This window comes from Heptranchias perlo, chromosome 5, assembly GCF_035084215.1.
Source record: "Heptranchias perlo isolate sHepPer1 chromosome 5, sHepPer1.hap1, whole genome shotgun sequence".
NCBI classification, from domain to species: domain Eukaryota; kingdom Metazoa; phylum Chordata; class Chondrichthyes; order Hexanchiformes; family Hexanchidae; genus Heptranchias; species Heptranchias perlo.
The window spans coordinates 40,623,310-40,648,540 of NC_090329.1; the positions used below are offsets into that span (position 1 = coordinate 40,623,310).

General features: G+C 43.9%; 1 protein-coding gene across 1 annotated transcript; it reads left to right on the forward strand.

Moving 5' to 3' along the window:
* The first annotated feature begins 9,148 nt into the window (after positions 1-9,148).
* On the forward strand, positions 9,149-24,447 carry cimip5 (ciliary microtubule inner protein 5). Its single transcript, XM_067983743.1, has 3 exons — positions 9,149-9,734; positions 14,623-14,662; positions 22,057-24,447. The coding sequence occupies exons 1-3, from the start codon at positions 9,532-9,534 to the stop codon at positions 22,246-22,248; spliced, it is 435 nt and encodes a 144-aa protein (XP_067839844.1). The 5' UTR covers positions 9,149-9,531; the 3' UTR covers positions 22,249-24,447.
* Positions 24,448-25,231: the final 784 nt, after the last annotated feature.

Consider the following 25,231-nt stretch of genomic DNA (forward strand, 5'->3'; position numbering starts at 1 on the left):
TTGAATAGTGAGGTAACATTTCCTACCTTCCAATCCACTGGGACCGTTTCAGAATCTAGAGAATTTTGGAAGATCATAACCAATGCATCCACTATCTCTGCAGCCTATCTCTTTTAGAACCCTCGGATGTTGGCCATCAGATCCAGGGGATTTAGCAGCTTTTAGTCCCATTACTTAGTCCAGTACTTTTTCTCTAGTGATATTAATTGTTTTAAGTTCCTCACTCTCATTTGCCCCTTGGTTCCCCATTATTTTTGGTATGCTTTTTGTGCCTTCTACTGTGAAGACAGATACAAAATATTTGTTTAACGCATCTGCTGTTTCCTGATTCCCCATTATAATTTCTCCTGTCTCAGCCTCTAAGGGACCAACGTTTACTTTTGCTACTCTCTTCCTTTTTACATACTTGTGGAAGCTCTTAAAATCAGTTTTTATATTTCTTGCTAGTTTACTTCCATATTCTATTTTCTCCCTTTTTAATCAATTTTTTGGTTGTCCTTTGTTGGTTTCTAAAACTCTCCAATCCCCAGGCTTATTACTCTACTTGGCAACATTATAGGCCTCTTCTTTCAATCTAATACTCTCCTTAACTTCTTTAGTTAGCCACGGGTGGATCACTCTTCCCGTGGAGTTTTTATTTCTCAATGTTTGTTGAGAATATTGAATTATTTCTTTAAATGTTTGCCATTGCTTTTCAACTGTCAAACCCTTTAATTTAATTTACCAATCTACCTTTGACAACTCACCCCTCATACCTATGTATTTGGCTTTATTTGAGTTTAAGACTCTAGTTTCTGACTTAAGTACGTAACTTTCAAACTCAATGTGAAATTCTATCATATTATGATCACTCTTCCCCAGAGCTTCTTTTACTGTGAGGTTACTAATTAACCCTGTCTCATTACACAATACAAGATCTCAAATAACGTGTTCCATGTTGGTTCCGTGACACATTGCTCTAGGAAACCATCTCAAATACATTCCATGAAGTCGTCTTCCAAACTACCTTTGCCAATTTGATTTGTCCAGTCTATATGCAGATTAAAGTCCCCCATGATTACTGCATTACCTTTGTTACAAATCCTATTATTTCATGATTAATACTCTGTCCAACGGTACAGCCACTATTAGGGGGCCTATAAACTACTCCCACCAGTGTTTTCTGCCCCTTGTTATTTCTTATTTCCACCCATACTGATTCTACTTCCTGATCCTCCAAGCCAAGATCCTTTCTCACCACTGTCCTTACGTCATCCTTTATTATTAAGGCTACACCCCCTTCTTTTCCATTCTGCCTCTCTTTTCTAAATATCATACATCCTGGAATATTTGAGTGGCTTGCTAGGCCCTCTGAAATGGCCTAGCAAGCCACTCAGTTGTAAAATCTCACTAGGGATGGGCAATAAATGCCGGCCTTGCCAGCGACGCCCACATCCCATGAACGAATTAAAAAAAAAATTTAGTTCCCAACCTTGGTCATTTTGCAACCGTGTCTCTGTAATGGCTATTAGGTCAAACCCATTTATCTCCATTTGTGCAATTAATTCATCTATCTTGTTACGAATGCTCTGTGTATTCAGATAAGAGCCTTTAATTTTGACTTTTTACCATTTTTTCCTGCTTTGACCTTACTTGTTGTTGCACTATTATTAGTAAACTCTCTGTCCCTTCCTGCTGCACTCTGCTTATCTTTACCCAAGTCACTACACTGTTCTATTGTCTTAACGTTTCTCATTAGATTTCTAAATTTCCCCTCACCTGACCCCTCCCCCCCCTTCTTAGTTTAAAGCCCTATCTACAGCCCTAGTTATTCGATTCACCAGGACGCTCGGGAGATTGAGGCCCTAGTCAGAAAGAAGAAGGAGGCATATGACATGCATAGGCAGCTGGGATCAAGTGGATCCCTTGAAGAGTATAGAGATTGCCGGAGTAGAGTTAAGAGAGAAATCAGGAGGGCAAAAAGGGGACATGAGATTGCTTTGGCAGATAAGGCAAAGGTGAATCCAAAGAGCTTCTACAAATACATAAAGGGCAAAAGAGTAACGAGGGAGAAAGTAGGGCCTCTGAAGGATCAACAAGGTCATCTATGTGCGGAACCACAAGAGATGGGTGAGATCCTAAATGAATATTTCGCATCGGTATTTACGGTTGAGAAAGGCATGGATGTTAGGGAACTTGGGGAAATAAATAGTGATGTCTTGAGGAGTGTACATGTTACAGAGAGGGAGGTGCTGGAAGTCTTAACGCGCATCAAGGTAGATAAATCTCCGGGACCTGATGAAATGTATCCCAGGACGTTATGGGAGGTTAGGGAGGAAATTGCGGGTCCCCTAGCAGAGATATTTGAATCATCCACCGCTACAGGTGAGGTGCCTGAAGATTGGAGGGTAGCAAATGTTGTGCCTTTGTTTAAGAAGGGCGGCAGGGAAAAGCCTGGGAACTACAGACCGGTGAGCCTGACATCTGTAGTGGGTAAGTTGTTAGAGGGTATTCTGAGAGACAGGATCTACGGGCATTTGGAGAGGCAGGGACTGATTAGGAACAGTCAGCATGGTTTTGTGAGAGGAAAATCATGTCTCACGAATTTGATTGAGTTTTTTGAAGGGGTAACCAAGAAGATAGATGAGGGCTGTGCAGTAGACGTGGTCTACATGGACTTTAGCAAAGCCTTTGACAAGGTACCGCATGGTAGGTTGTTACATAAGGTTAAATCTCACGGGATCCAAGGTGAGGTAGCCAATTGGATACAACATTGGCTTGACGACAGAAGACAGAGGGTGGGTGTAGAGGGTTGTTTTTCAAATTGGAGGCCTGTGACCAGCGGTGTGCCTCAGGGATCGGTGCTGGGTCCACTGTTATTTGTTATTTATATTAATGATTTGGATGAGAATTTAGGAGGCATGGTTAGTAAGTTTGCAGATGACACCAAGATTGGTGGCATTGTGGACAGTGAAGAAGGTTATCTAGGATTGCAACGGGATCTTGATAAATTGGGCCAGTGGGCCGATGAATGGCAGATGGAGTTTAATTTAGATAAATGTGAGGTGATGCATTTTGAGAGATCGAATCGGGCCAGGACCTACTCCGTTAATGGTAGGGCGTTGGGGAGAGTTATAGAACAAAGAGATCTCGGAGTACAGGTTCATAGCTCCTTGAAAGTGGAGTCACAGGTGGATAGGGTGGTGAAGAAGGCATTCAGCTTGCTTGGTTTCATTGGTCAGAACATTGAATACAGGAGTTGGGATGTCTTGTTGAAGTTGTACAAGACATTAGTTAGGCCACACTTGGAATACTGTGTACAGTTCTGGTCACCCTATTATAGAAAGGATATTAATAAACTAGAAAGAGTGCAGAAAAGATTTACTAGGATGCTGCCGGGACTTGATGGTTTGACTTATAGGGAGAGGTTAGATAGACTGGGACTTTTTTCCCTGGAGAGTAGGAGGTTGAGGGGTGATCTTATACAAGTCTATAAAATAATGAGGGGCATCGATAAGGTAGATAGTCAAAATCTTTTCCCAAAGGTAGGGGAGTCTATAACGAGGGGACATAGATTTAAGGTGAGAGGGGAGAGATACAAAAGGGTCCAGAGGGGCAATTTTTTCACTCAAAGGGTGGTGAGTGTCTGGAACGAGCTGCCAGAGGCAGTAGTAGAGGCGGGTACAATTTTGTCTTTTGAAAAGCATTTGGACAGTTACATGGGTAAGATGGGTATAGAGGGATATGGGCCAAGTGCAGGCAATTGGGACTAGCTTAGTGGTATAAACTGGGCGACATGGACACGTTGGGCCGAAGGGCCTGTTTCCATGTTGTAAACTTCTATAAGCTTCGCGAGAACAGCATCTCGCCGGCTGACTTGCTGTTTAAATGAATGGAACAGCGTGAAGTTCCTGCACTGACCGGATGGATAAGAACTAATCTCGCCAAAAAAAGGTACGTCAAGTCATTTAAGTCTAAGTGCTCTTTTTTAACGGCAGGGTAAGTCTTAATGACTGCCAGACAATCTCTCTGACACAGAAAATTAACTTTTACAAGTGTGGGGTCTCATTCCTTCAGATTTTTAATTGTTGTCGGACATTTAAAAAACAAAAAAATATTAAATTTTTAATTTTTTTACTTGTTCTTTCTGTTCCTTTTATCTCTGTCTCTTAATTTCTTACCCCCTCTTTATTTCACTTTCTGTACCTGATTTGACATTGAATTCACTATTGTAACTTACACTTCCTGGTTCTGAATCTTCGCTGCTCATCAGAAACTTATATCTGAATCATAGAATCAAAGAAAGTTACGGCACAGAAGGAGGCCATTCGGCCCAACATGTCCATGCCAACCAAAAAAGAGCTATCCAGCTTAATCCCACTTTCCAGTGCTTGGTCCATGGCCCTGTAGGTTACAGCACTTCAATTGCACATCCAAGTACTTTTTAAATGAGTTGAGGGTTTCTGCCTCTACCACCCTTTCAGGCAGTGAGTTCCAGACCCCCACCACCCTCTGTGTGAAAAAAATTCTCCTCAGCTCCCCTCTAATCTTTCTACCAATTACTTTAAATCTATGCCCCCTGGTCACTGACTCCTCTGCTAAGGGAAATAGGTCCTTCCTACCCAATCTATCTAGGCCCCTCATAATCTTATACACCTCAATTAAATCACCCCTCAGCCTCCTCTGTTCAAATAAAAACAACCCCAACCTTTACAATCTTTCCTCATAGCCAAAACTCTCCAGTCCTGGCAACATCCTTGTAAATCTCCTCTGTACCCTCTCTAGTGCAATCACATCTTTCCTGTAATGTGGTGACCAGTTAATCTGATTGATTAAGGGGATAGACAGCTGCTTGCTCCATTCACACAGGTCCCAGCTGCACTGTGGAGGCTCCTTTTTGGATTCAGCGCCCCATGAGGGGAATTTGCTGTGAAAAAAGACAAGAAAAGTTTATGGGCAAGTGCAAGTCCAACAAGGAAAATTCAGGCCAATACGTCATATTCCTGCTAAGCTATGAATTCAGTAAATTCACCAGCCCCATGCTGCCAGCAGGCGATGCACTCCAACAGAGTGTGAGTTAGAGAACTGCAGTGTTGTGTGTGACTCCCCACTGGGAGTGCAGGATCAGTGAATTTACCCTATAGTTCCTTTTGTGATTTGAAACAGGACAGATCTGTGATTAGTCACAGAGACATTAAACCGAGGCCCTTATTGCCTGTTGGGTGGGTGGTAAATAGCCTGAGCTATTCAAAGTAGATTAGGGAGTTCTCCTGGTATCCTGGCTAGCATTTATCCCTTGATCAACACCATCAAAAAACATTTTTTGTTTTATCTCAATGCCATTTGTGGGATCTTCCCGTGTGCAAAATGGCTGTCATGTTGGCCGAAATAGCAACAATCACTGCAATTCAAAATAATTCATTGCATATGGAGGAGGGGGAGGGGGAAAGGGAGGGGGAAAGGGAGGGGGGGAAGGAGGAGGGGGAGGGGGAGGGGGAGGGGGGGAAGGAGGAGGGGGAGGAAGGAGGAGGGGGGGGGGGGAGGGGGGGAAGGAGGGGAAGGAGGGGGGGGGGGTGGAGGAACTGCTGTGTGGTCCACAGGGATTAGAACCATGGGTAACTAAAGAAAGAACTTGCAGTTTATATAGCATCTTTGAAGTTCTCAATACATCCTAAAGCACTTCAGAGCCAATTCAGAGGCCTAGAACAATTGCAATTGCAATAGACTGTTAATATGGGCAATTGACTGCTCAGTGATCCATATTAGTGACTTCTATCACCTGGGTGGAATTTGCAATCATGGGGCAATATAAATAACTCGGCCCTAAGCAACCATATGAGTCTGATAGGAAATTAAACATTACATCATCCACTGATCCATAAAGTATCCATAACTTGATTAGCAGAGTTCAACAATTGGAGAATTGCAAATGTTACACTCTTGTTCAAAAAAAGATGTAAGAATAAACCCAGCAAATACAGGCCAGTCAGTTTAACCTCGGTAGTAGGGAAACTTTTAGAAACGATAATCTGGGGACAAAATTAACAGTCACTTGGACAAGTGTGGATTAATAAAGGAAAGCAGCACGGATTTGTTAAAGGCAAATTGTGTTTAACCAACTTGATAGAATTTTTGATGAGGTAACAGAGAGAGTTGATGAGGGCAATGCGGTTAATGTGTACATGGACTTTCAAAAGGCATTTGCTAAAGTGCCGCATAATAAGCTTGTCATCAAAGTTGAAGCCCATGGAATAAAGGGGGGCAATGGCAGCATGGATACAAAATTGGCTAGGTAATAGGAAAGGGAGAGTAGTGGTGAATGATTGTTTGTCAGACTGGAATGACACATACAGTGGTGTTCCTCAGGGATCGATACTAGGACCATTGCTTTTCTTGATATATAATAATGACTTGGACTTGGGTGTACAGGGCACAATTTCAAAATTTGCAGATAACACAAAACTTGGAATGGTAGTGAACAGTGAGGAGGATAGTGATAGACTTCAAGAGGACATAGACAGGTTGGTGGAATGGGCGGACACGTGGCAAATGAAATTCAACGCAGAAAAGTATGAAGTGATACATTTCGGTAGAACGAGGAGAGACGATATAAAGTAAAGGGTACAATTCTAAAAGGGGTGCAGGAACAGAGAGATCTGGGGGTATATGTGCACAAATTGTTGAAGGTGACAGGGCAGGTTGAGAAAGCGGTTAAGAAAACATACGGGATCCTGGGCTTTATAAATAGAGGCATAGAGTACAAAAGCAAGGAGGTTTCAATGAACCTTTATAAAACACTGGTTCGACCACAACTGGAATATTGTGTCCAGTTCTGGGCACCACACTTTAGGAAGGATGTGAAGGCCTTAGGGAGAGTGCAGAAGAGAATTACTAGAATGATTCCAGGGATGAGGGACTTCAGTTATGTACATAGACTGGAGAAGCTGGGGTTGTTCTCCTTAGAGCAGAGAAGGTTGAGAGGAGATTTGATAGAGGTATTCAAAACCATGAAGGATCTGGATAGAGTAGATAGAGAGAAACTGTTCCCTTTGATGAAGTGAGTCAAGAAGCAGAGGACATAGATTTAAGGTGATTGACAAAAGAACCAAAGGCGACATGAAGAAAACTTTTTTACACAGCGAGTGGTTGTGATCTGAAATTCACTGCTTGCGGGGTTGGTGGAGGCAGATTCAATCATGGCTTACAAAAGGGAATTGGATAAGTACTTGAAGGGAGAAAATTTGCAGGGCTACGGGGATAGGGTGGGGGAGTGGGACTAGCTGGATTGCTCTTGCAAAGAGCGGGCACAGACTCGATGGGCCGAATGGCCTCCTTCCGCGCTGTAACGATTCTATGGTTCTGTGAATTATTGTGGTAATCCAAAGTTTTCAATCCATTGCATGTTCCTATTGCAATTTATCACCGTAATGTTTCAGATAGAGTGGTGTGTATTATATATATACATATGTACAAAAAGGTAGCAACAAACCTTTACAACTGGCAGCTCACAAAAAAACAATTTAACTAAGCTAATTTTGACTCAAGTAAAACAGTATTAAAAAGATAAAGTGCAACATTTTCTAAGACCACGCCACTGACGGGGCCTCACATGCAGCAGGCAGTTTATCGACAAATCACAAATGCACTGCCTGTGACTTTCCATCTAAAATCGCAGGCGTGCACCCACGACTTTCAGATAAGCCACTCTGTGCTTGCGAGGTCCCACTGGTGGTGCCCATAGAATTTCTTATGAATTGAAACTGGACAGATCCTGGGTCCGCAGAGTGATGTACAGCCCATGTTTACACCATCAGCTGTAGTTAGGTGTCATTAAAGGACCACACTTCTAGAATATGGAAAGAGCAAAAGCAGAATTAAAACATAACAGGGTTTAACTTCCTCTGGTAACTCACCGGTTCACATATTCACTAAAATGGCAAAGAAATAAACTGGTGTATTACCAGAGCAAATTAAACCTCAACGTGAGCACAGTTAAAGGATAGGGGGTAAGGTAGAAAATAAAAAGAGGCATAAATAATAATAAATACAAACAAATCCAATGTGAGAAAGACATGTAAACAGAAAAAAGTAACAAGGAATCAAAGCAAGAAAAAAAGTTTACGGTAAAGAAGAAAACAATTAAGTGATTGAGAGAGCCACAGCTTTACTCCCAGCCGTAAGCTCTCCGTCTCTGGAGCACAGCCTAAGATCATCTTATCCTCTTGGTCCATAGTTAGACCCAGGATCCCTACTATCAGCCAAGCTCATCCACTTCAATCAACAACCAATCCCAGGCCCTCTGCTGCCACACCAACTTTGCACCTTGGCCTCAGTAGCAGTCTGGTCCTGGTCTCTAGACTGCCACTTCCCAAAGCCTCTATTTAAAAGGCACTCTTATCCATGGTTATTTTCTGCCACTTGTGTGTGCATGGTGACTGATGCTTTGGTTGCAAGTTCCTCTGCCACCCGCCACTGGGCTACTCTGCTGCCTTTTCATCTCCTGTCTTCCCCAGGGTCTGCCACTCATACTCCCGCCTCCCCTTTTTTGAATTCTGCAACATGCTCTTCTCAGTCCTGAAGTCCACTCAATGCTACTCCTTTGCCAACCTCCTGTCCTGTGCTCTGGATATGTCCAAGATTTTCCTCTGCTCTTCCTCCCCTGTACCACCAAGGCATCATCACCGTCTCTCCCAGAGTAGCAACTACAACTGGCTTGTCCCCCTGCTGATTGATTTGTTCACTAGTGGTTCATCTCTTTAACCCCCTGCCTATGCCCTTTCCTCTTCCACTACTCCATCTTCAATTCCTCTGGCAGGTTTCCAGCCCATCTAAAATCCCATTGCGTGCATTCTGCCCACACCAAGTCCTGATCATCCATCGCACCTGTCCTGATTAACTTTCATTCACAACCTGTCCTACAACACATTGAATTCATCCCTCCATGTCCTCACTCCACCTTCCAGCCCTATGTCTTATCTTATTCCATCTGCCTTCCCAACTCAGGCCTTGTGTGAATCCTTCCGTTTTTTGCACGATGGGTAGCACAGTCTTCAGCTGGAGAGCTCTTCTTGTAAACCCTTTTTGGCCGTTCTACTTTCTCTCCCAACCAGGAAGAGCCTCCTTTTTGTAATTTCTTCCGGGCTGCTTTCTAGACTGACTGGTTCAGAGATTGAGAGGGCTCTGGCGCATTACCCTGTTGGCATTCGGCGCAATGCAAACGTGTGTCCGCCCCCCTCTCTCCGAGACGCCACGCTTGTTGGCCTCTCTCCTCGATACAGAGACAGGTTTCCAATAGCGACAGTAAACAACCTGCAAGGCTCAGCACGGACCAGTCGCAAATAGATGCATTAGTGGAAATGCACTGAGCACAAGCGACAAGAGTGGGTTTGTTTTCTTCAGCTACTTTGAAGTTTACTAAGATGAAACTTTTTTCCGCTCAGTTGAAAGAAGAGCCATCCTCCTAAAATCACAGCTGGCCATTCCCTTGAGACTTGCGACTCCTTTAAGAGTGAACTAAAGTTGTGGGGGTGAGAGCCCAGCCGTTTGACGAAGATGGGCAACAGGGCGGTTGACTTTAGCAGAACTACTTCGGCTGGGTATCGTTTGCCGGACAGACCTGCCGCTGGTTCTCTCACTTCCCACAGTAAGCCGGCAGGGACCAGCAAGGCCAGAGAGCTCGAATACTTCGATACAGTCAAGCGCGACCAAGTGTGGAGGGAGTTTATGCGAGCAGAGTGGAGAGGGGTCAAACAATGGTGAGTTTATTTGGTCAACTTAGCTGAAAGTAAGTCTTGCGTCTTTTTTTATTATTACAAAGTAATCACCTGGGTTTCCTATATTTTTTTCTGCTAGGGGAGGAAAATTAGTTTGAGAAAGATATGCTTTATTTGCTTCTTTTCAATCACAGAGCTCAGAAGGAGGCCATTCGGCCCGTCGAGCCTGTGCCGGCTCTTAGAAAGAGCTATTCAACTAGTCCCAATCTCCTGCTCTTTGCCACAAAGCCCTGCATTTTTTTTCTATTTTCAAGTAGTTACACTCTTTGAAAATAATGGCTTCTGATTGTTCTATCCAAGTGCAGATTTACCAAATACTCTCAGTAATCTTAAGCAGAGGAAGGTAACTTAAAATGTGTGAAAGGGAAAAGGCAGAAAAAGACCAGCTGCTCCATCAAGCTCAGGCCATACTGTCATTATGCACACCATGACTCTATCCACCCCACCAGCCAGCCTCTTAATCTCCTGGGAGAGGCAAAATAACAGAGAAAAGGTAAAAAAAAACAAGGCTAATTTAAGGAAAATATATTCTGAGAAATTCCTCTCTGACCCCCGAAGCCAATCATACAAGTTCCAAGCGACCACAGCGATTGGAAGACACTTCCCCCAATATCCCACCTACCTTCTATACACAGTGATGCTGGCCACAGTCAGGAACTCATCCCGCTCCCTTTTGAATGTTTGCAGCAAATCCGCACTCAGTGCACACGCCAACAATGCTTTTATATTCTGTCCCTTCAAATCTTTCATCAGCTGAACTTAAAATAATGTACATAATTCCTTTTAAGTCTAGTTTCCATTTTGATGAAAGTGCTATTTGTTTGGGTAAAAATCTACAAGTAATCATGATACTTTATTTTGCCCATTGGGACTTTCTGATCTAAATTACCATTGCTCCTCAACACTCCAATCTAGAAATGCTGATCTTATTAAAACAGGACATCCACTGATACAGTTTAGTGCCAAAGTAGTGCTAAAAGGGTATGGGCAGGAGGTTATCACTGGCAGTAACTATTTACTATTCACAGTTCTTACTTTTAGACACGGTCCCAGACATTTAAAATATATTTATTTTCTGAACTAAAGTTTCTGCTGTTTAGCATTTTTACGCCATACTGGTGGCCGCTTGAAAGCAGCAGTGGCCCAATTTAAATATGCAAAGTAGGGTCCTGCGCCTGTCGCAGGACTCTACTGCCATATTGGGCAAAAATACATTAGGACTTGCAAGCTCCGACATTTTTGTTTTGCTTCTACAGCGTCTAACCAGTGGTCCTTACAAAACAAACACAAAAGGTAAGTTTTTAAAACCCACCTAAATTTGAAGCCAGGAGGAGCAGCACTGCTACTCTTGGCTGCACATTAAAACTACAGGCTGCTGCCGGCCGTGCTCGCCCCCTCTCCTACCCCAGACTTGCCCTAAGCCCTCGACCGGCATCCCAGCTGACCAATTTTGATTCTCCCCATGATCGGTGAAATTGGGGTGCGAATAATGCCCACAATGCCTCCTGATGACAGAAGGGGACCAATATCACGTGGTCCTCTCGCCCATCAGTTTAGGTGCGGTGGTCCTTGCAAACTAATTTCCAGGCCTATGTTTATAAAAATTGAACGATAAAGGGAAATTTAGACATTTCTCTCTCTCTCTCTCTCTCTCTCTCTATATATATATATATATATATATATATATATATAAATGACAAGGAGCATACAGAGTAAGATAAGGCAAAAAAAGGAAGCTTATGCCAGACACCAAGAGCTCAATACTGCAGAAAGCCTACAGGGGTATAGAAAGTGCAGGGATGAAATTAAAAAGGAAATTAGGAAAGCAAAGAGAGGGCATGAAAAAATACTGTCAGGTAAAATTAAGGAAAACCCAAAAATATTTCATAAATACATAAAGATCAAGAGGATAACTAAGGAAAGAGTAGGGCCTATTGCTAAATTTAAATCTGAGATAGATAGCTTTTTGTCAACCAAAGGTATTAAGGGATATGGGCCAAAGGCAGGTATATGGAGTTAGATCACAGATCAGCCATGATCTTATCAAATGGCGGAGCAGGAACGAGGGGCTGAATGGCCTACTCCTGTTCCTGTGTTCCTATCAGAGACCAAAAAGGTGGCCTATGTGTGGAGGCGGAAGATATGGATATGGCTCTCAATGAGTACTTTGCGTCTGTCTTCACAAAAGAGGGGGCCGATGCAGAGATTGTAGTTAAGTAGTGTAAAATATTGGATGGGATAAACATAGTGAGAGGGGAAGTATTAAGGGGATTAACATCTTTGAAAGTAGATAAATCGCCAGGCCTGGATGAAATGTATCCTAGGCTATGTATGCTATGTATGCTAAGAGAAGCAAGGGAGGAAATAGCGGAAACTCTGACCATCATTTTCCAATCCTCCCTGGCTACAGGCATGGTGCCGGAGGATTGGAGAACTGCTAACGTTGTACCATTGTTTAAAAAGGGAGAAAGAGATAGACCGAGTAATTATAGGCCAGTCAGCCTAACCTCGGTGGTGGACACATTATTGGAATCGATTCTGAGGGACAGCATAAATCGTCATTTAGAAAGGCAGGGGCTAATCAAGGACAGTCAGCATGGATTTGTTAAGGGAAGGTCGTGTCTAACTAACTTGATTGAATTTTTTGAGCAGGTAACAAGGAGGGTCGATGAGGGTAACGCATTTGATGTAGTGTACATGGATTTTAGCAAGGCTTTTGACAAGGTCACACATGGCACACTGGTGAAAAAAGTAAAAAAGAATTCAAGGGAAAGTGGCAAGTTGGATCCAAAATTGGCTCAGTGGCAGGAAGCAAAGGGTAACGGTTGACGGGTGTTTTTGCGACTGGAAGGCTGTTTCTGCAAGGCTCAGTACTGGGTCCCTTGCTTTTTGTGGTATATATTAATGATTTGGACTTGAATGTGGGGAGCTTGATCAAGAAGTTTGCAGATGATACAAAAATTGGCTGTGTGGTTGATAGTGAGGAGGAAAGCTGTAGACTGCAGGAAGATATCAATGGACTGGTCAGGTGGGCAGAAAAGTGGCAAATGGAATTCAATCCAGAGAAGTGTGAGATAATGCATTGGGGGAGGGCAAACAAGACAAGGGAATACACAATAAATGGGAGGATACTGAGAGGTGTAGTGGAAGTGAGGGACCTTGGAGTGCATGTCCACAGATCATTGAAGGTAGCAGGACAGGTAGTTAGGGTGGTTAAAAAGGCATACGGGATACTTTCCTTTATTAGCCGTGGCATAGAATATAAGAGCAGGGAGGTTATGCTGGAACTGTATAAAACATTGGTTAGGCCACAGCTTGAGTACTGCGTACAGTTCTGGTCACCACATTACAGGGAAGATGTGACTGCACAAGAGAGGGTACAGAGGAGATTTATGAGGATGTTGCCAGGGCTGGAGAATTTTAGCTATGAGAAAAGATTGGCTAGGCTAGGGTTGTTTTCTTTGGAACAAAGGAGGCTGAGGGGAGATTTAATTGAGGTATATAAAATTATGATGGGACTAGATAAAGTAGATAAGGAGAACCTATTTCCCTTAGCAGAGGGGTCAGTGACCAGGGGGCACACATATAAAGTAATTGGTAGAAGGATTAGAGGGGAGCCGAGGAGAAATTTTTTCACCCAGAGGGTGGCGGGGATCTGGAACTCACTGCCTGAAAGGGTGGTAGAGGCAGAAACCCTCAACTCATTTAAAAAGTACTTGGATGAGCACTTGAAGGCTACAACCTACAGGGCTACGGACCAAGTGCTGGAAAGTGGGATTAAGCTGGATAGCTCTTTTTCGGCCGGCATGGACATGATGGGCCGGATGGCCTCCTTCTGTGCAGTAACTTTCTATGATTCTATAGATCAGCTTTAGACCACAAATAAAGCATACAGTTCTTTTAAACATTGTTGTACAGAGTAGGGGCAATTTTTTGAATTTGCACTCCCATTGCGAGGCCTTGCCCTCCAAGAGAGTACAGTGGGAATTTGAATTGAAAATCATGGTGAGTGTGTGCCCGAATTCTAGATATACACTCCTGGAGGGCGAGACTCTGCATCAGGAGTGTGAATGCATAAACTGAAAAACTGTGGGCTGTGTGTGCCCAAATTCTGGCGGAGAAGGCTCCACATCACGAGTACAAACTCGTAAAATTACACCTAATGTAACACAAAAGATATAGCACTTTGCCTAATAGAAACAGGTGGAATTATAGGCTGTCACTCTGCATGTTCTAATGCTGATACTGCTTTGTTAGTTAGCACAGTATTATGGTGTCTCTGTACTACTTTCGAAGCCGTTCCTTTTGTGTTTTCACAGCACTGTGATGGTTATCCACTAATACACAACTTATTTTCATTATGCAAAGTGCATAAATTAGTGTTTTCATAAAGGATTAATTCACTCTGGTAACAACATTTGTCTGCCCTATTTGTGTTGTTGTTACATGATACATTACAACTGAACAATTTATTCTGAATTCACATGGTATTTGTAAGCACAGACAAAACAAAATTGTCCCTGTAATTGTGCTGGTGCAATGGGTGCTTATGGTTTGGTAATTACAGGTCTGAAAGAACATGTATAATGTTTTGGTGTTATTGCAAACTATTGTAATACGTTCTGACCTTTGTCTACTCGTCTGTTGCTTGGATATCATTGATCTGAACTTCAAATTAGCTTTTATTTCTGAAACCAAGCTACTGTCTTAAAGAAGTAGGTTCAAGAAACGTATGTGTGATTTACTTATCACATTGACACTGTCAGTTTGCTATATTGTCCAGTTAGTTGCCCATTGCATTGACAGTCAGTTTGACATATTGCCCAGTTAGTTGTCCATTGGATTGACATTTTGCCCTTTGTCTTACCAGGGAAAATAACTGGAGCTTTCTTAAAGATTATGACGCCAAGGTAAGAATTGTAATTAATATATGATATATGTGTAATATGACAGGGCCAAATTTTCAAATGCTTTTCCATAAATCTGCCTTTGGTGTATTTCAAATATGCAGCATATTTGCATTGGTGATATATTCTCAGTCTTGAGAATGCATTGTTTTTCATGCTTCATGATAAAAATGTATTTTCAATGTACTTTCAAACCTGTGTGATGTTTTCATTTAGATATGGTGTAATTTCAACTCCAGTATTCATTTCAAATCAATTTTTCCCCAAAAGTCCAATGATGGGATAAAATCAGTTGAAAATCCAGATTTTTAATTTGTGGGAAGTGTAAATGAAGAAGGGGACTGCCCAAATTTCTAAAATTCCCAAGTTGTAGTGTCCCTCGACTTTAGTGAAAATGAATCCTCCAAATTGCTGCTTTAAGGCACTTTTACATTTCAAGAATACAGCTGTGCTCTCCGGGTAAGGTGAAACCGTTATTAGATTTTACATAGTTCCAGATGTTTTATGTCAGTTTGTTATTTTTTAACCCTAATTTTGCTTGTTTATGTGTGTTACAGTGAGATTGGAGGTATGCAGTGTTAGAATTCCTGATCCTAGCTTTGGTTGTATATCCCAGCCATACAGTTAGAAGGAAAGAACCAATGTCATTAGTGTACATAAGCCGTTTTGGGGATCACTCCAAGTACCCTGTCGCAGTGGAGCCATGAAATAATTGAAGAAGAAAGAAAATCTGCTTTTATAAAAAATTCTGTGTCTGTTTTATTTAAATATATATTTTTATTTTATTTCAATTTTGTTGCTGAAAAGACTTCTTAAGTGATCTAAGGACAGCAGAATTGTTTTAAGAGACTGGTGTAAGAAAGTGTTGAGTGTCTATTGTGTCAAAATTAACATTTGGAAAAGTAATCAGCTTTTTCATAATTGATGCTTTCTTTTCTTCCAAAGGATCTCTCCAATCTCAAAGTCACAGTGCACCCACATTTAATTTGCAAACAAATTTTTGCGGTCAAAAATAGTGAGAGATAGATTTTACTTCCTGGAACTTTAGAAAATCAGGCATCTCAATACAAATATTTCTTATCTGTGATGTACTGCTGTGGGGAGGAAAAATCACAGGGACATTCATCACAAGGTCTCCTAGAAGACTACATCTTGTAGTTTCTAACCTCCCCCCCTCTCTCTCTCTCTCCCCATCACAATCTTCCCATCTCTCCTTATTTAACAATACTACTATGCCAAGTGCTCCTCTGAATTTACCTCTCTTGTTCCTTCTAAGATCTAAACATACATATTATATTTCCCCTGCATTGAAATAAAGAGTCATCACACTGGCTACACGACTCTGACTCAATTGTTTTCCGATGCATCCCTCCCAAGCACCAGCGCAGACATTGGCACCCCAGGGGACATTGATAATGTGTTCGAGGGGTCTGCACCTGGTGAAACACACAGCACAAGTCAGCAGGAGCAGGTACTGGTGACAGCGACAGCATAGGAGACAACTCGCTGGAGGGTGCCGTCCTCTCCTGGCTCCGCTGAGTGGCAGAGACGTGGACCTCCAGGGCCCGGCCATTAAAAGAAAAATGATTAAGGCGCACAAGCGATTATATGAGGTATTAGAAAATCTGCCAATGACTTTGAGCACCATTTGTGAAAGGAGGAGTCCACTTCCAGCATGGGCTGAGTTCTCTCACACATCATTTCCACTCTGCAATCAACCCTGGTGCATTTGGTCAACTCCAGGGATGCTGCAGCTGGGCCATCACAGCAGGAGTTTGTGTCACCGGCGTTTCCCGCTTTGATGGAAGCTCAGACGGCTGCCATCCAGACTCTGGACACCTCAGAGAGACCAGATAAATAGACTGGTGGACCACATCAACATGGGCTTTCAAGGCCTCACTCATCTATTGCAGTCTGCTCTCCTTCAGTTCAGTGGGAACGTGAGCCGCAGCCCATTGTGAGTGAGGGTGATACCTCAGCACAGGAAAGTATTGCTCTTTTTCAGGAGGGCAGTACGTCTGTGTCTGTTCATTCGCCACCCCCTCAACCAACATCCGCCACGGTGCCTGAAATCCAGAAGGGCCAGATTGTCCCAGCAGCAGCTGAGGAGCTGCTGTCTGCATCCATGCTCTCACGAGCACCTCAGGAGGCCCAACATCATCTAAAGCAGCCTACTACCAGCTCTGCACAACCCCTGGTGGAGCACCTCGTAGAAGTAGCAGAGTGAGTAAACTTTCTTTTAAAAAAAGGCACTATGGGTTGACACTTGGGTGTTTTATGATTTGATGGAAATGATTGTGCCTGGGAACTCATTAAAATTAATTTGGTCTGCAGAGTGTTAGTAGAACAGTTTATGAGCATGTTTTCTCGAAGTCTTTGATGTGAAAGTTGGTTGAATGCTTTGTGTTAGAGAATGCAGGATTAACAATGTTACTTGCTCAGACGATTGGTTTCATTTTTACTGGAAGGGGACCGAGCTGCTCAGTGGAACCGTTGCTCAAAAAGAGCATCCCTTGCACCTTGACCCGCAAGGTAACCTGCCGGCCGTTCGTCCTCTGTCTCTGCATCACATTCACCCACCTGCTCCTCATCGGAGGGTGAGTCTTAGCGCTCACCTGCCTCCTAAAGCCCCAAACCTCTCTGGATGGCGATGTTGTGGAGGATACAGCAGGCTACTATTATTCGGGAGATTCTGTCTGAAGCATATTGCAAGGAGTCCTCAGACTTATCAAGGCACCTGAGGCGTTGCCTGTGGAGCCCAATGGTGAGTTTGATGACCCTTCTTGTGGTGGCACTGCTGTTGTATCTGATCTGATGCGATGTGGTAGGGTTGTGAGCTGGTATCAGTAGCCATGGTTGAAGGGGGTGGCCATCATCCCTGAGCAGACATCCTCGAACATCCCTGCCAGGTTGGAACAGTTGGGGGGAACAGTTGACTGCCGTAAAATGAATGAATCATGGCAGCTTGAGCACAGAGGTTGGGAAAGACAGAGAGTGAACCGCTAACGGAGTGAAGCGCTAACAGAGTGAGGACATTCAACTGGGAATTTGATGAATGCGGAAATTAGGTGCTGAGGGGGAAGGAGATACTGAGTGATTTAAACCAAAGAGCTATAGACTGAGTGGAGCAAAAAGGGAGCCACACAAGGAGTAAAAATCAAGAAAAAGTCAGAAAGTGACGTCACAAGGCAAGGAGGAGCACCGAGGGTAAGTCAGTAAGTATTTAGTTCATTGGTTAGTGTTTTTAGTGGCTATTGTGGTTATTGGGGATAAAAGGTGTGGGAGGGGAGACCCGAGAGCAGAAGGAACGGGACCAGAGACCGAGAGCAGAGTGGGGATAAAAGGAGTGGGAGAGGAGGCCCGAGGACAGAGTTGGGGATAAAAGGAGCGGGAGGGGAGGCCTGAGAGCAGAGCGGGGATAAAAGGAGTGAGAGCAGAGGCCCGAGAGCAGAGCGGGGATAAAAGGAGTGAGAGCAGAGGCCCGAGAGCAGAGCGGGGATAAAAGGAGTGAGAGCGGAGGCCCGAGAGCAGAGCGGGGATAAAAGGAGTGAGAGCGGAGGCCCGAGAGCAGAGCGGGGATAAAAGGAGTGGGAGGGGAGGCCCGAGAGCAGAGCGGGGATAAAAGGAGTGGGAGGGGAGGCCCGAGAGCAGAGCGGGGATAAAAGGAGTGGGAGGGGAGGCCCGAGAGCAGAGCGGGGATAAAAGGAGTGGGAGGGGAGGCCCGAGAGCAGAGCGGGGATAAAAGGAGTGGGAGGGGAGGCCCGAGAGCAGAGCGGGGATAAAAGGAGTGGGAGGGGAGGCCCGAGAGCAGAGCGGGGATAAAAGGAGTGGGAGGGGAGGCCCGAGAGCAGAGTGGGGATAAAAGGAGTGGGAGGGGAGGCCCGAGAGCAGAGCAGGGACATAAAGCTGAGACCAACTCAAACACAGGCAGAAATTTGAAAGAGTGACATCGGAGGACAGCTGGTTGGTGAGTGATAGATTTTTTTGCTCTCTAAGCGAGGGGAGTGGTTTAAACTAGGAATCTATAACTTGCTAATACTTTATAAAATTAATAACATAAACTAATAAATTAATTAGTTTTAAAAAATAATTAAAAATAAACCATGTGAATTATTTACATAAAAACTTTAATTAAGTAAATAAATAAAACAAGGTTTGATAGAGATTGCAGTGCAGGTGGTGTGCCGTAACTGTAGCATGAGGGAGTTTGTGGAGAGCAGCGTGATCCCAGGCAACTACATCTGCAGTAAGTGTCTGCAACTCGAGGAACTTTGGCTCAGAGTTGTTGAGCTGGAGTTCGAGGTGAAGACACTACGATGCATCAGGGAGGGGGAGAGTTACCTGGACACTTTGACCCAGGAGGCAGTCACACCCATTAGGTTAGGTAATAGTTTAGATTTGGTTAGTGGTCAGGGACAGGAGGATGTGACTGCGAGTCAGGCAAGTAAGGGGACCCCAGATGCAGTGGTAGAGGAGTCTCAACCTTTCCCCTTACCCAACAGGTACGAGGTACTTGCTACCTGTGTGGATGAGAACAAAGACTGCAGGGAGGATGGGCAAATCGACCACGGCACCATGGGACAGGAGGCCATTCAAGTTGGGGGAGCGAAAAGGAATGTGGTAGTGTTAGGGGATAGTATAGTCAGGGGGATGGATACTGTTCCCTGCAGCCGTGACCGGGAGTCCCGAAGGATGTGTTGCCTGCCCGGTGCTAGGGTTAAGGACATCTCCTCGTGGCTGGAGAAGAACTTGAAGCCGGAGGGGAAGGATCCAGTTGTCATTTTCCACGTAGGAATCAACGACAGGGGTAGAACTAGGAATGAGGTTCTGCTGAGGGAGTTTGAGGAGCTAGGGGCCAAATTATAAAGTAGAATCTCAAAAGGTGTTAATCTCTAGATTACTACCTGAGCCACCTGCAAATTGGCATTGGGACAAACAGTTTAGATGGTTAAACGCGTGGCTGAAAGCATGGTGTGGGAAGGAGGGGTTTCAATTCATGGGGCACTGGCACCAGTATTGGGGAAGGAGGGAGCTGTTCCGTTGGGACAGGCTCCACTTAAACCGAGCTGGGACCAGTGTCCTGGCAAATGAATGACTAGGGCGGTGGATAGGGCTTTAAACTAATAAGAGGGGGGACGGGTTCAGGCAAGGGTAAATTTATAAGACTAGAAAGAAGAATTAAGGCTGTAGAGCAGAGTAGCGATTTGGATAAAAACAAGCAGAGTGTGTCAGGAAGGGACATGGGGGATTAAATTCGATAACCCCCGAATCCGGATGCGGGCATCGCAGTGCACGATTAACCCGCGCCCGTTGCTTCTGATGTAGGCAGCATGTGAGATTCGTGCTGCCTGGTCATTACCATGATTTCTACGTGCAGCCAGCGCTACCCGCGCTGTTGAGAGGCTGCAATCACAAGCAGGAGGCCCGAAATGGGTCGTGGCCAGCATTTGTTAAAAGCAGCCTGCATCTCTCAATGGGGAGGTGCACAGTCAATGAGAGCAGTGCAGGATGGCAGGCAGAATGGCTGGACCGATAAGAGAGCACGCACCGAGGTTCTTGGACGACGCACTGGAGGCCCTGGTGGAGAGAGTGGACAAAAGGAGGGCAAGAGACCCTCCGGACACCGGCTGTGGAGGGAGTGGCGTCGGAGGGGAATGGCAGGAGCATTGCACTGTGCACGTGGATGCAGTGCAGGAAAAAGTTCAATGATTTGGTACGTGTGGTCAAGGTGAGTGAATGCAAGTGTCAATTGACACAACCTACCAACTGCACCACTGCTCCACGCACGACACCCCCCATCACCCACCCACCAAAAAACGCTGCCCATCCGTACGCAACGCTGCACTTCGCAGATTTTTGGACACTAAGGGAATCAAGGGATATAGGAATAGGGCAGGAAAGTGGAGTTGAGGTAGAAGATCAGCCATGATCTTATTGAATGGCGGAGCGGGCTTGAGGGGCCATATGGCCTACTCCTCCTCCTATTTCTTATGTTCTTATGGAAGCAGACACAGACTTGCATGATTCGTCGGCGTGGTCACATACAAGCTGAACATCAATGGAATGAAAGCCCATGGCTGCTCCTGAGGTCCCTGATGGCAATATGAGTGCACTCAATCGCAGCCTGCACTCGGGGGAAGCATGCCATTGCTGCAAATCCCAAGGCCCTTTCATTCTGATGAGAAAAGAGATGTGTTGGCTCGCCTTTGCAAATAATGCGTTGGTGATGTGTTTGATGCACTTGTGAACGACCAACTTCGAGATCCTTGAGATCCCCACCAGCAGCCTGGCAGGATCCTGGGGCGTTAATGCTAAGGGTGGTAGTAACCTTGACAGCCATTGGAATTGCATGGCCCCCTAGTACAACACGGAGCAGATCTTGCTGTTGGAGGCTGCAGAGGTCAGACACTACTTGCCTGGACCAGCGCAGCCTCCTCTGGTACTACTCCTCAGACAGGTCGAGAAAGATGACCTTTGACTTGCAGAACCTATTGGATGGATAAGATTTTTCGCAAACAGACACCCTCACCTTCTGCCTTCAGAAAGGTCCTAGTGCAGCTGCTCCAGCTTGTTGAGGGCTGAGCTGCTTGCTGCTGCTCTTCCTGCACCCAGTACAGTCAGCTAGAGCAGCACCCATCCTTGTCTTTTCCGGCAGGAAGAGCATTGCAATTGTAAGCTAGAGTGTACAAACTGAGCAACTGGTCAACTCCCAGAACACTCCAAATACAACAAGCTCATTTACACTCCGATGCAACTGATCAGAGTGCCTGCAGCTCGTGGTCACTTTAAATTCTGCAGCCTAAACACATCCCAGACAATCTTGGCAGATATCCTCTAACAGGCTGGCCAATGGGCAGGACTTCTATTTTTTTGTTGTTAAAATGGTGTCGGGGACCGAATTACATCATAGGGTCTTGATTTACATGGTATTCATGAAAGTCGGTGAGGATAAAATATCGCCGAATTGGAACAGAGTGGCCTGGAATCGGTGAGCGGACTTGGAAATTTTAACCCCTCCTTCACATCATTCCTGCCAGGCGGATAGGATTAAAATTGGGGCCCCTCCTCTCACCGAACATCAACACTCATGCACTTTCCTGAATTATATCACCACATAGTAATCAGGCTGGAGGTGGAATGCCAGACATTCTAGTCTATCTGGCCACTGCTTTTACCCACTGGTCCATGGGAGAGCTCTTCCCACACTTTTGACACTACAGTAACTTGGGGAAATAAGCTTGTCTACAAACCTATTCATCTGAAATGGATAAGCTCTAATGAACAGATCTTTAAAAACAAACAAATACAAATGGATTTTGAGTTTGTATTCTCATTTTACTTCTGGGAACTTACTGTATACGTTTATAATTATTTTATTTAAACCTTTTGTTTTCCAGGGAAGACTAAAAGTACGGGAACCCCTCCCTGAGTACGTCCCTCTGTTCTCTGACAAAGTTCCGAATACCACAAACCAGACATTTGGCAGCAGGATAGACTCTCATCTTGGTCAGGCATTAATAAGGATGGATTATCAGCTTCAGAAAGAAAACCGAAAGAAAAAGCTGGACGATGAGCTTATCCCATGTTAAATAGCTAAAAGTGAGATTGCATGCTCAGGGAAATGCTTGAATCGATCATATTAAAAAAGTTAGATTAAAGACTTAGTTGCTAAAAACACCCTTTGTTGACTCCCGGATAGGAAGATGCACATTCACATACCAGTGCCAGGACCCCCTTTTTACAGCCATGAAGAAACTTGAATTTCCAGCAAGCAAAAGCTATTCTGCCCACACTTTTGCTCACCCTCCTAATATTTTCTTTGGCTCAGGATCCATTTTTGTCTGACTATGTCTCTGTCGAGCGCTTTGGGACATTTTTCTATGTTAAAGGTGCTATATAAATGCTATACAAGCTGTTGTAGGTTGCTATCAACATTTGGCCAACCTATCTTGGAGAAAGTGACTCACCCAAAAAAGCCATTAAAAAAGCTCTCACAGGAAACTTGTAGTGCAGTGGTTTGGAGAGTAGCCTTTCATCTTTGGATCCTGGGTTCAAATTCATCCCAAACTGATATGATGTAAGTGCTGTGTGAAATGTGTTTGGTAGGCACAATCAAGTTCTTAATAGGCTTAGGTCTATTGAACTAGACTGTTCCTAATTGACACTAACCGACAATGTCACTCAGAGAGGCCTAAAGGTGGCCGGTATGCAAAATACAAAAAATAATGCCACACAGGTGCAATAAAAGGTGGCTCTTTTCAGGTTGGGACTGTGGCTTATTGTTGAGTGGAGGGAGCTTTGTTAACATCTGGCTATGTTCACTCACTCACCTGACGAAGGAGATAATCTCCGAAAGCTTGTGATTTTCAAATAAAACTGTTGGACTATAACCTGGTGTTGTAAGATTCCTTACATTTGTCCACCCCAGTCCATCACCGGCATCTCCACATCTATGTTATTCCTGACCTGGGGGTGCTTGATTCGTGGAATGTTTAAATTTTATGAAAGAAAATGAATTTTTTGAAATTTAAAAAAAAGGGTGTGCTTGATATGGATATTGGATGCTTGAAATGGAAACTGTTCCATTCTCAGCACTAACATCCTTCACCTTGATGAGCACAGAAAATATTATTTTTAAATGGCTCGCACAGGCCTTCTGAGCCTCAGTTGCCAGAATCCCTGTCCCTGCAAAAGACAGCACTCCCTGTGGAAGGCCACCAGCCAGGAGACTCTCGGACACTCCCTTGCAGCATAAAGCAGCGTCTCCAGTATCATTTCTCACCTAGGCACAATAACCACTGATGCCGCTGCCCCTAACTCACCTTTCCACCTGAGTCCTGATATGTTCACCTATTGCAAATGTTAACAAAGGGCTTGCAACGAAAACCATAAAATCCTCTTCCCCCCCCTCCCCCCACTCAACTACCAAGACATGGGCCAAAATATTTGCTGATACTTTGAAGCCAACAGTAGCAAACTAGGGATAAACTAGTCAGATTAATCTGAGCTGACTACATTCTGAGCACCTTGTCAGTTTTCACCCTTGGGTGATAGAGCATCTGTAATGATATTTTATCTTTTTTGGGAGGGTGAAATGTTTAAAATCAATTCTTAGTTCTGTTATTTCCAATTTCTGGCTCTGTGTGTTGCTGTCATGCCATCTAGGAGTGCTTGGTGCTGCCATTCTCCAGCACTGGTATTCCTCACTTTAATGAACCCAAAATTCACAATTAAAGGTTTTCAAATATATTAGATATTCCCTTGCTTCTGTAGTAAATCTGCTGAAAACTTATTGAGGAGTTGATTAAGAATTAACCGATTTAGTAGATTTATTTATTTTTCCTATATACTTTTGTAACTTTTCCTGCAGAAAAATTAACTGAACATTGGATTCAGAAGAAATAATAATGGGCACAATTTTATGGCCTAGTGCAGAGCTTCACTGTCTGAGATTCGTGGCCTGCATGATTATCTGTAGATTAAGTTTAATGGATGGAAAGTTGTACAGGCCTCAAGATGACCTCTTGCCCAAATTCCCAATACCTGTTGCTGTCATACAAAGCTCTGCACCAGGAACACCAAATCTTAACATTTACCCCTATGTACCAAAACCAACTGGGCATCATGTGCTTTTTACTGATCCACTATACTTGGTGAGTTTTGAATCAAAGTATACATCATTCCAAGAAATATATACTTTCTGTCCAATTACAATGACATTCCTAATGTGAAATATTAGAATAATGAATTGTACTGAATATAGCTTTGATGGAATAAACAAGAACAAATGCAGTGCTATTATATTTTCTGTTCAATTGTTTTTTTAAATTTTGCTTATATTTTGCAAACCTGAGTTAATTAATGTGCAGTTAAAATAACAATCATGGAAGGACCAATTTGCTGGCTCACAATATTGTCTTTTCTGCCTAAATTGTTGGGATTAAGATTTCCTCTCTTTGTGCCTGTGAGAATCCCTATGTTAAATAATTTTTTTTTTAAATCAAAGTTCTTAGTAGATATAGGCTAACACCAAGATTTAAGGTGATCGGCAAAAGAGCCAGAGGTGACATGAGGAAACATTTTTTTAACACAGCGAGTTGTAATGATCTGGAAGGCACTGCCTGAAAGGGTGGTGGAAGCAGATTCAGTAGTAACTTTCAAAAGGGAATTAGATAAATACTTGAAGGGGAAATAATTACAGAGCTATGGGGAAAGAGCAGGGGAATGGGACTAATTGGATAGCTCTTTCAAAGAGCCGGCACAGGCATGATGGGCCTACTATGATACTATGAACACACTCCAGACCGACAGCAATGTGGTTGATTCTTAATTGCCCTCTGAAATGGCCGAGCAAGCCACTCAGTTGTAAAATCTCGCTAAAAAAAGTCACAATAAGAATAAAACCGGACGGACCACCCGGCATCGGACCACTAGGCACCGGACACAACAAAGGCAAACCAAGCCCAGTCGACCCTGCAAAGACCTCCTCACTAACATCTGGGACTTGTGCCAAAATTGGGAGAGCTGTCCCACAGACTAGTCAAGCAACAGCCTGACATAGCCATACTCACA

What these genes read in the sequence shown, in the direction of transcription:
- cimip5 (XM_067983743.1), top strand. Translation starts at nt 9,532, where the DNA reads ATGGGCAACAGGGCGGTTGACTTTAGCAGAACTACTTCGGCTGGGTAT. An exon ending in TGGAGAGGGGTCAAACAATG is followed by an intron (nt 9,735 to 14,622) that starts GTGAGTTTATTT and finishes TTGTCTTACCAG; the next exon opens with GGAAAATAACTGGAGCTTTC. An exon ending in TTAAAGATTATGACGCCAAG is followed by an intron (nt 14,663 to 22,056) that starts GTAAGAATTGTA and finishes TTTGTTTTCCAG; the next exon opens with GGAAGACTAAAAGTACGGGA.